The sequence below is a fragment of the Phacochoerus africanus genome, chromosome 8 (genome assembly GCF_016906955.1).
Source record: "Phacochoerus africanus isolate WHEZ1 chromosome 8, ROS_Pafr_v1, whole genome shotgun sequence".
Taxonomy (NCBI): domain Eukaryota; kingdom Metazoa; phylum Chordata; class Mammalia; order Artiodactyla; family Suidae; genus Phacochoerus; species Phacochoerus africanus.
Window position 1 is genome coordinate 57,817,257 of NC_062551.1, and position 13,481 is coordinate 57,830,737.

Genomic DNA, 13,481 nt, shown 5'->3' on the forward strand with positions numbered 1-13,481 from the left:
GCTCAGTGGGTTAAGGATCCGGCGTTGCCGTGAGCTGTGGTGTAGGTTGCAGACGCGGCTCGGATCCCGTGTTGCTGTGGCTCTGGTGTAGGCCGGTGGCTACAGCTCCGATTCGACCCCTAGCCTGGGAACCTCCATATGCCGAGGCATCGGCCCAAGAAATAGCAACAACAACAACAACAACAAAAAAGACAAAAGACAAAAAAAAAAAAAAACTCCCCTGAGGATCATAATATTCAGAGATGGTTTTAAACCACCACTAAGACACACATTCATTCATGTCTTCTTCTTTTTCTCTCAGGCTTATCCTTGAGGTGGGCTTTTTCAGACTTAGGTAGGCACATCTGGGATATTTAATTTTAAAGTCTAGATCCTAAAGTTCCCACTGTGGTGCAATGTGTTAAGAATCCGACTGCAGTGGCTCAGGTTGCTGCAGAGTTGTGGGTTTGATCCTCAGCCCAGCATAGGTGTGGCACAGGTTGCAGCTTTTTTTTTTTTTTTGGTATTTTTGTATTTTCTAGGGCTGCACCCATGGCATATGGAGGTTCCCAGGCTAGGGGTCAAATCGGAGCTACAGCTGCCAGCCTACGCCAGAGCCACAGCTCTGGGATCTGAGCCACATCTACGACCTCCACCAAAGCTTATGGCAAGCCTTCAACCTCATGGTTCCTAGTCAGAGTCATTAACCACTGAGCCACGACAGGAACTCCCAAGTTGCAGCTTTGTCTTGGATTCAATCACTGGCCCAGGAACTTCCATATGCCAAGGGTGCAGCCATAAAAATAGATGATAGATAGATAGAAAATAGGTAGGTAGATAGATAGATAAAAGATAATTAGACAAATGATAGATTATAAGTAGAGAGATAGACAGTCAGACAGACAGACAGATAGATAGAATTTAGGTCCTTCTGTTCCTCCCATTCAACAAGTAGTCAAATCTTCCACAGTGCCAGGCATGTTCCTGAGCCACAATGGTGAAAGTCAGGGCAAAGAGATTAAGCCATATTGGGTACTGGATCACCAGGGCTGCCTTAACTCTGTCAGCCCTGGTATCATTGGCTATAATCATTGGCCACAATCTTCATGGCTGTATATAACATCCACAGAACTTGTTAAGCTTAAAGCTGAAAGTGTGTGCTCTTTGAGCAGTATGCAGAAGTTCTGTTTTTTTTTTTTTTTTTTTTGGCTTTTGTCCTTTCAGGGCCACACCAGCAGCGTATGGAGGCTAGGGGTCAAATCAGAGCTGCAGCTGCTGGCCTACACTGCAGCCACAGCAGCGCCAGACACCCAACCCACTGAGCAAGGCCAGGGATCGAACCTGCATCCTCATGAATGCCAGTCGGATTCGTCAACTACTGAGCCACAATGGGAACTCTGGAAGCTCTGCATTTTAACAAGCTTCCAGGTGATGGATGCCATAAGGCTGGTTTGTGGATTCCACCTTGAAAAGGAAAGCCAGTCTATACTCAATAAATACCACGTTAATGACAGATATGGGAAAAGATCCAGAAGGCTCAAGGATCAGATTAGTGGACTGATGATGAAAGACTGGAGTGGGTGGGTCTAGGGTGTGGCTTCAAGAGAGGTATTTAAGTCTCTAGGCCACCTCGACTGGTTCTGTCACTGGACCAGAGCATAGAAGCAGAGCTAGGTGACAGGATGTCAAACCCAGGGGACCTTTCAAAAGGTAAGCCAGGGCAGTGGGCATGGATGGAAAAGAGTGAGAAGTGGAGAGCAGCTGATAATGATGCTGTAGATGCTGCTTAGTAGCTGTCATCTGAAGCCAAACCCAATCAAAGGAAACCCCAAGTCTGGGTTTGAATTCTAAATCTTCCCCTTGCTAATTGTCATCATTCCTCTGCTCCTTGAGAGTGGGGGCTCTGGTCCTTGTTAGGATGATTAAGTAATAGAATGTAGGCTCAACCAAGAAATCTGTTGGGATTTCTGGAAATTTAGAAAGCTCATCATTTTATGGAATATTTTTCTTGATTTCAGGGCTTGTGCTAAACCACTTTCAGGCATTATCTGATTCAACCATTAAGATCTTTTGAAGTGGTAATGATTAGAAGTCTCTGTTTTACAGATTACATTGTTTACAATAAAATCTATGCATTTTAAGGGTTTGTTTGTTTTTCAAAAGAAAGTTTATTGAGATAAAAGCTGCTGCTGGAGTTCCCGTCGTGGCGCAGCGGTTAACGAATCTGACTAGGAACCATGAGGTTGCGGGTTCGGTCCCTGCCCTTGCTCAGTGGGTTAACGATCCGGCGTTGCCGTGAGCTGTGGTGTAGGTTGTAGATGCAGCTCGGATCCCACGTTGCTGTGGCTCTGGCGTAGGCCGGTGGCTACAGCTCCGATTCGACCCCTAGCCTGGGAACCTCCATATGCCGAGGCATCGGCCCAAGAAATAGCAACAACAAAAAAGACAAAAGACAAAAAAAAAAAAAAAAAAGCTGCTGCTAGTGCAACAAGGGACAACTTTCTGATAAATTAGGGAGAGATGACCCTGGCCCCACGTCCTGTCTCTGTTTTTATAACCCAGGAAGAGAGGAGAGGTCAGAGGTCTGCTGACCTGCTGATTGGTTGGGGAAAAATGGGTTCTTCAGATAAGCTTCCTGTTTGTTCCGGGGCCTGTATGTCCCCTATAGGAGGGAAGTGAGGAGAGGGCCACATGGCTTTCCTAATAGGGGTCAGGAAGGAGTGGGCCAGGTTGCTCAAGGTGGGGGGGGGAGGCGTTACAGTGAGATGGGTGGGGCGATGATAAGGGTTTGATAATTCTTGGGCAGAGGCTTTGAGTTCTAACTTTTTTTTTTAATATTACTCAATGAATTTAAGGTTTTTTTTTTTATTCCTTTAAAGAGTCTTTTGATAATATTAAATAATGAAATTATAATGTAGTCAAATGTATCCATATTTAAGGGTTTGCTCAGGCTATATCTTAATTTCAAAATCCTGCCCCTCAGGTGTCATAAAGATATTTCCCAAAAAACGTCCTCTAATAGTTTTAAGTTGTGGCTTTCTCGTTATGTCCCCAAGGTCTAATATTCCTAATGAACTTAATGCAGAGTTATCTTGGAGTTTGGGTTGCTTTGGTAAATGTCTCTTCTTTTTTTTTTTTTTTTCAATTTTATTTCTAGCTGAATATGGCTAGTAGAGGAAATAACCTTACCATCCACGCAGAATCAGTTTTAGGAGTTCCACTGTGGGTGGGTTAAGAACCCAACTGCAGGGCCTCAAGCTGCTGGGGAGGTGCGGGATCAATCCCCAGCCCAGCACAGTGGGTTAAATGAACTGGCGTTGCCACAGCTGCAGCTCAGATTCAACCCCTGTCTTGGGAATTTCCATATGCCGTAAAATTTAAAAAAAAAAAGAATCAATCAGTTTTATTTTTTCCCTTCTGATCTGACACATTTTTTTTCTTCCCTTAGAGCAGAACAAGATTACGTTTGTCACCATGCTTGTAAACATCCTTTCCATGTTCCTGATTCCAAGTGACACGCACATAATGTTTTTCCATTGAGTGTTTCCCAGAGGGATGGGGGATGTAACTTTAACAAAGTAAGGCAAGATGCTTTACTCCCTAATCTGCTAAGATTTTCTTTTTCAGCTTAAAAAAAAAATCCCTGAGTTCCCTTTGGCTCAGGGATTAACGAACCCGACTAGAATCCATGAGGATGTGGGTTCGATCCCTGGCTCGCTCTGTGGGTTAAGGATCCAGCATTGCTGTGAGCTATGGTGTAGGTCGAAGACACGCTTGGATCCTGTGTGGCTGTGGCTGCAGTGTAGGCCAGCAGCTGTATCTCCGATTCAACCCCTAGACCTGGAACATCCATATGCCGCAGGTGCGCACCCCCCAAAAAAAAATCCACTTTGTGGATGTGTAATTTATTTACAATAAAGTCTACCCATCTTACATACACAGTTTAATATGTTTTTCCAAATGTGTAGGCCTTGCTCACTCCATTCAATCAGAGCTTTACTCATCAGGTATTAAAACTAAAACCCCCTGCTCAAATTCCCACCCCCTTCCCTATTTTTTTTCCTTCTAGAAATTACTTAGTGTTAGCGAACCAAACCCGGGTCTGTTTGCCCTCTCTCACACCCAGTTGCGGGCAAGTGTTTATTGTAAGGCTCTGTATAAGAAATCCAGGACGGCGAGAGCCCAAAAAGCCTGAACTCCTTGGTGGGTTTCAGCAAAGCATTTTATTCGTTATGGCTGCACCCACAGCATATGGAAGTTCCCAGGCCAGAGAGAGAACCTCCGTGCCTCTGCAGCAATGTGAGACAGTCGGCTTCTTAACCCACTGCGCCACAGTTTTCACCCAGGCTGCCCAGGTTCAATTTCCTTAGCAAAGCCTTTTTTAGGACCTGCACCCACAACATATGGAGGTTCCAAGGCTAAGGGTGGCATCGGAGCTGTAGCCAGTGGTCTACACCAGAGCCACAGCAATGCTGGATCCCTCCCAGCCCGCATCTGTGACCTAGACCACAGCTCAGGGCAATGCCGGATCCTTAACCCACTGAGCGAGGCTAGGGATTGAACCCACATCCTCATGGATGCTAATCAGATTTGTTTCCACTGAGCCATGACAGGAACTCCAGCAAAGCATTTTTAAAGGCCAGGTGAGGGAGGGGCATCCCAGGGTCTGTGGTCAGCTCATACATGATTCTTATTGGTCGATAGTGAGGTCCAGGATAGACATTTACAGCCTGCCTCCTGTCCACACTTCCCGAGGCAGCAAATAGGTGGGCTCTGGAATAAATATTTACACGCAGCCATCTCTCTATACTTCAGGATAGAAATAACTACAGGCACAAGACAAATAACTTACTTGTCTTCTGTGAACTCTTAAACAAAGGTAATAACAGGACCAAAAGAGGGGCTAAGCCCTGCTTGGACGAAAGACCAAGAGGTCACATACATCCTGTCCTTGGAGTCAGGGAGACCCCCAACTACACCTGCGCAGACAGACACCACTGGGTCAGAAAGGGAGGGGGCGCCTGGCCATAATAAGTCTGGCTAACCTTCCCACCATGCCTTGCTTTGGATTCCGTCTTGGCCAAAAGATGTGCACGCGGGTAGGGGAGGGGTCCCGGGTCTGGTCAGGTGTGAAAGATAAAACAAGATAATTGGCCAGAGGGAGACAAAGACCTGGAAGATCTTCCCTATCTAAGGGCAGGTTTAAACCATCTCTCTTCATTCAGGGAGGCATCCACACCTGCATTCCTTTGGGGGACTGTTATTGCTTTGCTTCTGCCTTAGATCAATAGACGACTTCTCTGTGTGCTCGCCCACGTGTTGTACTGTGTTTCTAACAATAAGCTTTATACCTGTTTTTACAGTATTTGCCTCCTTGAAATATTCTTTCTTTCAACAGGGGGCAAGAATCAGGGCCATTCTGCTTTTAGCCTCTAGCTAGTCTAGAGGCTAAGATTTCTGGTTTTCACCCAGGCTGCCCAGGTTCAATTCCTAAGCAGAGAATTAAGATCTCGCTTCAAGCCATCACTCACTGCTGTCTCACTTACACCTCCTGCCCCGCACAAGCAAAGCTGCTCCCAGGAACAGCCCCCACACTAGATGGCTTACCACTGGTGACCCGATATTGGTAGGTCACTATCACCCCAAATCCACAGCTTACATCAGGGTTCATTCTGGTGTTGCACATTCTATGAGTTTGAGAGAGCAGAGATTTTATTTTTCTATTTCATCACTGTGTTCCTAAAAAAATACCCATCTATACTCAATAAAAGTTATTTGGTGGGAGTTCCCTTCATGATTCAGCAGTTAACAAAACCCAACTAGTATCCATGAGGACGCGGGTTCGATCCCTGACCTTGCTCAGTGGGTTAAGGATCTGGCGTTGCCATGAGCCACTATAGACGTGGCTCAGATCTGGCATTGCTGTGGTCGTGGTGTAGGTTGGCAGCGACAGCTCCAATTTGACCCCTAGCCTGGCAACCTCCGTGTGCCACAGGTGCGGCCCTAAAAAGTGAAAAAAAAAAAAAAAAAGGTTATTTGGTTGAATGAATGACAAGGATAAAATCACATCCATCTCACATTGGATTGAGTTGACTATCTTCCACACACAAAAACAGAATCAAGTGTTGACACTTAGGGGATCCATAGATAAACAACCCTCTCCTAGGAGTTCCCTGATGGCCTAGCAGTTAAGAACCTGGTGTGACGACTGCTGTGGCGTGGGTTCGATCCCCGGCCCAGGAACTTCTGCATGCCTCAGGTGTGGCCAAAATAAATAAATAAACAACCTTTTCCTATGGTGGGTATATGGAGTAGAAACTGACAAGACGAGGCTTGATAGGGGAGTTCCCTCTGTGGAGCAGTGGGTTAAGAACCTAACTGCAGCAGCTCGGGTTGCTGTGGAGGTACAGGTTCGATCCCCAGCCCAGCACAATGGGTTAAAGTATCTGGCATTGCCAGAGCCACATCGTAAGTCACAGACTCAATCCCCAGCCCAGGAACTTCCATATACCATGGGTGCAGCCATAAAAAAATAAAAATTGAAATTGAAAAAAAAAAAAAGACAAGGCTTTAAGGAAACCAGCAGCCAAGTCATCCACACTGCCTGTAAATATCTGGGACTCTCAGTCACTTGACAGGTAAACTTGACCTCTGTGGAGAGGGAGGGGAAGCTCAGGGTTTTGAGAATGGAATTGTCTTAGCATCTCATTTGTGCCTGTCTCTCCTTCCTAGAAAAGTGCCAGAGCCATCCACACAGGAAACGAACTGTGTTCACGAAGAAACAATTGGCGGATATGAACTTATTTTTCAATACAAACCCATACCCCACGCCCAGCCTTCAGAGAGAAATGGCCTCAAAAATGGAAATGCATCCAAGAGCCCTGAAGGTCAGAAAATCAGGCCCCTCTCACGGAGCCACCCCCTGGAAGGACCCCAGAATAATTCCTGAAGCTTGATACCACTCCTCTTCCCGACACTCCAAAGACCCAGACCCCAACCCTACCCTCTTACCCTCCCTCCTAACCCCTAGAGCAAGGGTCAGCAAACTCTTTCTGTAAAGGACCTCATGGTAAATATTTGTCAGCCATTCTGTCTCTGCCGTGATAACGTAAAGCAGCTGTGACAGTGTGCAGATAAACAGGTGTGTCTGTGGTTCCATAAAATTTTATGGACACATGTTTGAAGTTCATAGAATATTGGTGTGTCACAAGGTATTATTCTTATTGTGTTTCGCTTTTGGTTTCTTTTGCGGGGGGGGTGGCTGCACCCGGGACATGGGGAAGTTTCCAGGCTGGGGATTGAACCAGCACCACAGCAGTGAAAATGCCAGGTCCTTAACCCACTGAGCCACCAGGGAACTCCTCTGTTGGGTTTTTGCTTTTTCCCAGCCACTTCAAAATTTAAAACCTGGAGTTCCCGTCGTGGCGCAGTGGTTAACGAATCCGACTAGGAACCATGAGGTTGCGGGTTCAATCCCTGCCCTTGCTCAGTGGGTTAACGATCCGGCGTTGCTGTGAGCTGTGGTGTAGGTTGCAGACGCGGCTCGGATCCCGCGTTGCTGTGGCTCTGGCGTAGGCCGGTGGCTACAGCTCCGATTAGACCCCTAGCCTGGGAACCTCCATATGCCGCGGAAGCGGCCCAAGAAATAGCAAAAATAGACAAAAAAAAAATTTAAAACCTCTCAGCTCATGGGCCATACAATAAGAGCTGATGCATCAATCGGATTTGGCCCAGGAGCCTAGTGTGCACCCCCAGCCCTAGGGCGCCCCCTGGAGGTTGCCACTTGGCTCTCCTTAATCTTACTGCGGCTGCTCTGATCCTGGCCTTACTTTCTATCCCCACAGCCTCTCATTTCTGCTCCTTCCTAGACCTACGTTGGCATAGGGGCACCACAAATAGGATATAAGGGGCAGAGGGGTGGAACTAGCTGTTCTCACCCAGAAGTATCCATGCTCTTGGGTAAAATGAAAACTCCTCTGGAGCCCCACCCAAGTCATCCACCCACTGTTCCTCTCTTTTATCATCAGGTTTGGTTTAAGAACCGTAGAGTGAAACTCGAGAAAGCCAAATGCAAGGATTTTCAGCCAGCACACGAAGCTCAACGAGAAGCTCAACAAAGGCCATTAGCTGAGGCCAGAGTCCGGATCAGCTCCTCCAGGGGACAAACGACTACAACTCCCAGAAACCCTCATGCTGCCTCTCCAGCATCTCTAGTCTATACAGATCATCCACGACCTTCCTTCCAACTCAGCGTATGGACCAGTTTTAAGACTCTCACACACCAACCTCTTGGCCACAAAATGGTGCATTTCGGCTGCTGCCAAGACCCTAACATATACTGCCTCTCTCCCATTTCGGAATCCCAAGCTCCCTCCACAAGCTTCTGTTCTAATTCTCTTGGCCTTTTGTCATCACAAAGAACTCAGAGACGCTAGACACAGAAAGTCACATCGTACTGTGATGTGCAATGATTCCCATTCAAGGAAATACTTCGCAGCAGTAAAAGGAAAAAACAGGGAGTTACCGTCATGGAAACGAATCCGACTAGGAGCCATGAGGTTGCGGGTCCTATCTCTGGCCTTCAGTGGGTTCAGGATCCCGCGTTGCCGTGAGCTGTGGTGGAGGTCGTAGGCACAGCTCGGATCTATTGTGGCTGTGGTGGAGGTCGACAGGTGTGGCTCTGATTCAACCCCTAGCCTGGGAACCTCCATATGCCGCAGGTGAGGCCCTAAAAAGCAGAACAAAGAAAAGAAAAAGGCACCCCAGCCTTGTGTAGCTGCTGACTTGTGCTGAGGTTCTGGCACCTCTGCTCCACCTGGGAGCTTCAGAACAGTCGCTGGGCTTCATGGTGGTCCGGAAGCCATTTCCTCCCCACTGGCCAGCCCTCTTCTCAGTGTACTCTCCCCACCACCAAGTCCCCTCTTCGTCAGCTGTCATACTACAGGGGTAGAGGTGGCCTAACAGGATTTCAGTTTCTTCTTCCCCTCATTCTCTTCCCCACTGGAGACACCCACGCTAACCTGTCTCAAGAGCCGCCACATTGTGTTTGCTTTTTATAGCAGGTGTTCACCTATGCCATTTATGGTACCTTCCCAGAAGCCCCTCTGCTAGTTTCCCTGGTAACTAATGAACCAAGCAGACATCAATTCCCCCTGTAATTGGCCATATCCCCCCCCCACCTGCCCCACGGGGGGGAGGTGGGAGGTGGCACGCGAAGACCCCCACTCCCCTCCACCAGCCACACACGGTGGGGAGTCGCTCCAGGACCTTGCTTCAGACGTGTAGCTCCCTCCATCCGTTAAACCACTGATGTCTCTCTTGCTGACTCTGGGGTCTTTCTTTAGTCTTGAAGTCGGGCAAATGCTATTTTTTTTTCTTGTCGATGATTTCCTTTGCTGTAAAAGAGCTTTTAAGTTTAATTAGGTCCCCCTTGTTTATTTTTGTTCTTATTTCTTTTGAGACTGATGCCAAAAATATTGCTTTATTTATTTTATTTTGTTTTTTGCCACACCCGTGGCATGCAGAAGTTCCCAGGCCAATGATTGAACCCATCCCATAGCAGTGGACCTGAGCCACAGCAGTGACAATGCTGGATCTTTAACTGCTAGCCCACCACAGAACTCCAAAAAATAATGCTGTTTTTTTTTTATTAGAGTTGATTTACAATGTGAAACATACTGCCATTTTTAATTTTTTTTTTTTTAAGGCCGCTCCTGCAGCATATGGAAGTTCCCAGGCCAGGGGTCTAATCAGAGCTGCACCTGCCAGCCTGCACCACAGCCACAGCCACACAGATCCAAGCCACATCTGCGACCTACACCACAGCTCACAGCAACACCAGATCCTCAACCCACTGAGCAAGGCCAGGGATCGAATTTGAGTCCTCATGGATACTTAACTGGCTGAGCCTCAAGGGGAACTCCCTTGCGATTTTGAGAGAAAAACAAAAAGAGAGAGGTTGGTTGATTCCATGAGTTGCTTTCTAGAGCCTTAGGATAAGAGCCCTTACATCAAATTCTGACTCCCTTCTCACCACCTGTCAGTGCAGGGTGCTGATAAGATGATAAGAAACATCTGGAGAGTTTTCAAAAACCTGATTCCAGGAATGGAGGCAGTGTTTGTTCTTCAGAGGAGGCACAGTTTTACCCAGGATTGTATCTAAACAAGGGTCAAAGCTCAAAGACAGCGACCCAAGCTGGAATCTTCCAGAGAGCTACACTTTCAGAGAAAAGGGGAATTCCTCAGGGTGAGCAGGAGGGACAGGGTCAGGGGTGTGGAGGGGGCTGAGGGCTGGAGCCAGCGGAGGTGAGTGCAGGACTTTGACCTCAGGCTCCATGTCACAGCCCAGAGAGGCCAGGGATTGAACCCACACCACAAGAGTGACCACCCCCAAGCCACAGTGCCAGATCCTTAACCTCTTAGCTGTGCCACAAGGGAACTCCAATACTTTCTCTACCATACATGTTTTTATAAAATGTATTTTCCCGGGAGTTCCTGTTGTGGCTCAGCAGGTTAAGAACCTGACGTAGTGTCTGTGAAGATACAAGTGTGATCCCTGGCCTCGCTCAGTCGGTTAAGGATATGGCATTGGTCAAGCTGTGGCATGGGCTGGCAACGCAGCTCTGGGAACTTCCATGTGCTGTAGGTGTGGCCCTAAAACGACAAAAATGTGTTCCCAGGAGTTCCTGTTGTGGCACAGTGGAAATGAATCTGACTAGGAACCATGAGGTTGCAGGTTTGATCCCTGGCCTCGCTCAGTGGGTTAATGATTCAGTGTTGCTGTGGCTGGGGTGTAGGTCGCAGGCATGTAGATTTCATCTCCCCATTTCCAGACCCAGTCTTCCTTCCCCACCTAGCATGTCATCCCCCACCCGCTCCATAATTCTTCTCATCGAGCATTTGCTGGGTCTCATTTTTCTGGCTCTTACCAGACTATGAACCTGTAAACTCAAAGTCCATCTTGCTCTGTCTCCAAGCTGAAGCACAAAACTGTGCTTGATGAAAGAATCAGAGCCCCGCAGGAGTGTCAAGTGACAGAGCAGGTACCACTGGTACTATGCCACTTTATATATAAAGCATTGAGCATCCTCCAATTTTGGTACCCACAGAGGTCCTGGGACTAGTCCCATGCGGATACTTGAGACAAATGTATTCAAACAGGGGTCAGAGCACAAACAAAAAAGGGTGGCTCCAGAGAAGTCATCTTCTTAGGGCAGGTAGACAGGAGAAATTCCCCGAGGAAGTATTCAGTGTGAGCAGGACCAGGAAGGATGGAGAGAAGAATAAGGGCTGGTCCAACCAGGGCAGGTGTGGGCTGTGACCCTGATGCCGAGAAGGTGAAATGAGGTCCTGCCCAGGATATTGTGCAGCTGCAATTCTTTTCCCTAATGTTTATTATTCTTCTTTGCCAGGGTCTGCACATTGTTTCTATAAATGGCCAGAGAGTATTTTAGGATTGTGGGTCATACTACCTCTGTTACAACTATTTAACTCTGAAGCTCTGCTGGGAACAAAATGGAAAACATCTGAATAGGAGTTCCCTTGTGGCACAGTGGGCTAAGGACCCAGCATTGTCTCTGAGGTGGCGAGGGTTCAATCCTCAGCCTGGCACAGTGGGTTAAGGATCTGGCATTATGGTGGCTGGCATTAAGCACAGGTTGCACCTGCAGCTTGGATTCCATCCCTGGCCCAGGAACTTCCATACGCCATGGGCACAGCTTAAAAAAGAAAAAAAAAAAAGAATGAACACATATAGATTAGTGACCTTGTTCCAGTAAAAGTTTGCTTCTGAAAACAAAAATTGAGCTAGCGTGGGTCTGCAGGCTGTGGTTTGTTTTGTTCTAAAGCAAAGAAAAGCATCATCGCTATCATTGATAATTTATTCTAGTTGCAATAACATCACTAAAATAATTCATTGCCTAGACGCGTATCAATGATACACCTACTAATGTGCCAAGCACCACACGTTCCTCTAAAGATGGGGATACAACTGTGACCAAGTCTGCAAAACCTCTGCCCTCAAGTAGCTGACATTTTAGTGGCAGGATGAGAAAATAATGAGTCATCCGTAGTGGTGTCTGGCCCTTCACCCACCATGAGCTCATTCCAGAGCCTGAGAAGTATTTTGTTTTGTTTTGTCTTTTTTGTTTGTTTGTTTTTGTTTTTTGTTTTGTTTTGTTTTGTTTTTTTGTTTTGTCTTTTTAGGGCCGCACCCTCAGCAGATGGAGCTTCCCAGGCTAGGGCTTAAACTAGAGCCGTAGCCACTGGCCTATGCCACAGTCACAGCAACGCCAGATCCGAGATGCGTCTGCAACCTCCACCACAGCTCACGGCAACACAGGATCCTTAACCTCTGAGCAAAGCCAGGGATCGAACCCATGTCCTCATGGATATTAGTCAGGCTCATTAACCACAGAGCTGCACTGGGAACTCCCTGAGAAGTTAATAATTAGCTAAAGTGACTCAGGTCCAGAAGTGTGTCATGGGTAAGCAACTGACCAACACTGTCAAATTGAGCGAATATGATACACGATAATTAGATACAGTGAATTTCAGATAAACTTTAACATACATTTTATACATATATACATATTATGTGCATACTAACTATATGTAAACAAATTTTAATACATATCCATACATACATATAAACAGGCATAGCTTGTGTTATTGTTCTTCACATATTGTATTTCTTACAAATTGAGGTTTGTGGCAAGTCTGTGTTGTCAGATGATGGATAGCATTTTTTAGCAATAAAATATTTTTAAGTTAAGGTATACACATGGGGTTTTTTGTTTGTTTGTTTGTTTTTTTAGAAAGAATGCTTTAGACTACAGTATAGTGCAAACATAATTTTTTTTTCTTTTTAGGGCCCACCCTGTGGTATATGTAGGTTCCCAGGCTAGGGGTCAAATTGGAACTGCAGCTGCCGGCCTACACCACAGCCACAGCAACACAGGATCCAATCCACACGTGTGACCTACACCACAGCTCAAGGCAATGCCGGATCCCCAAGCCACTTATGGAGGCCAGGGATTAAATTCACATCCTCATGGATACTAGTTGGGTCCTTAACCTGCTGAGCTACAATGGGAACTTCATAACTTTTCTTTTAAACACAACTTTCTTTAAAATTAAAACTGCAGCAATCAGAAATGCCCAGGCCAGGGTTCAAGCTCGTTCCACAGACGTGAGAGCACCAGGTCCTTAAACCACTTAGCCACCAGGGAACTCCTAAATATAACTTTTATGTACACTGGAAAATTTAAAAAATGTGTGGCTCCCTTTATGGCCATAATCTCAATTGCCAGCAATAGCTCGGAGGTATGCCTATATTAGCTCTCCAGGTTGGGTCATATCTTTTAATTGTTATAGACAATGCACCATCTTCTTTCCTGGAGAATTGCCCACATTCTGGCTTTGGCTAATCGTGTTTTCAGTTGAAATGTGAATCTACCCCTTAGATCTACATAAGCTGGTAGTTGATCTAGAGGCTGGATTAC

The 13,481-nt window shown here is 46.6% G+C and overlaps 1 protein-coding gene across 1 annotated transcript; it reads left to right on the forward strand.

Annotated features, from left to right (window-relative positions):
- Window positions 1-1,638: 1,638 nt before the first annotated feature.
- DPRX (divergent-paired related homeobox) lies at window positions 1,639-8,489 on the forward strand. Its single transcript, XM_047790371.1, has 3 exons — window positions 1,639-1,689; window positions 6,712-6,866; window positions 8,007-8,489. Exons 1-3 carry the CDS (start codon window positions 1,662-1,664, stop codon window positions 8,412-8,414), a joined length of 591 nt encoding a protein of 196 aa, XP_047646327.1. The 5' UTR covers window positions 1,639-1,661; the 3' UTR covers window positions 8,415-8,489.
- The last annotated feature ends 4,992 nt before the right edge of the window (window positions 8,490-13,481 follow it).

Bases quoted from the DNA above. Each gene is read 5' to 3' on its own strand.
- DPRX (XM_047790371.1), top strand. From the start codon at position 1,662: ATGTCAAACCCAGGGGACCTTTCAAAAG. The intron at 1,690-6,711 runs GTAAGCCAGGGC...TCTCCTTCCTAG, and splicing joins CCCAGGGGACCTTTCAAAAG to AAAAGTGCCAGAGCCATCCA. The intron at 6,867-8,006 runs GTCAGAAAATCA...TTTTATCATCAG, and splicing joins TGCATCCAAGAGCCCTGAAG to GTTTGGTTTAAGAACCGTAG.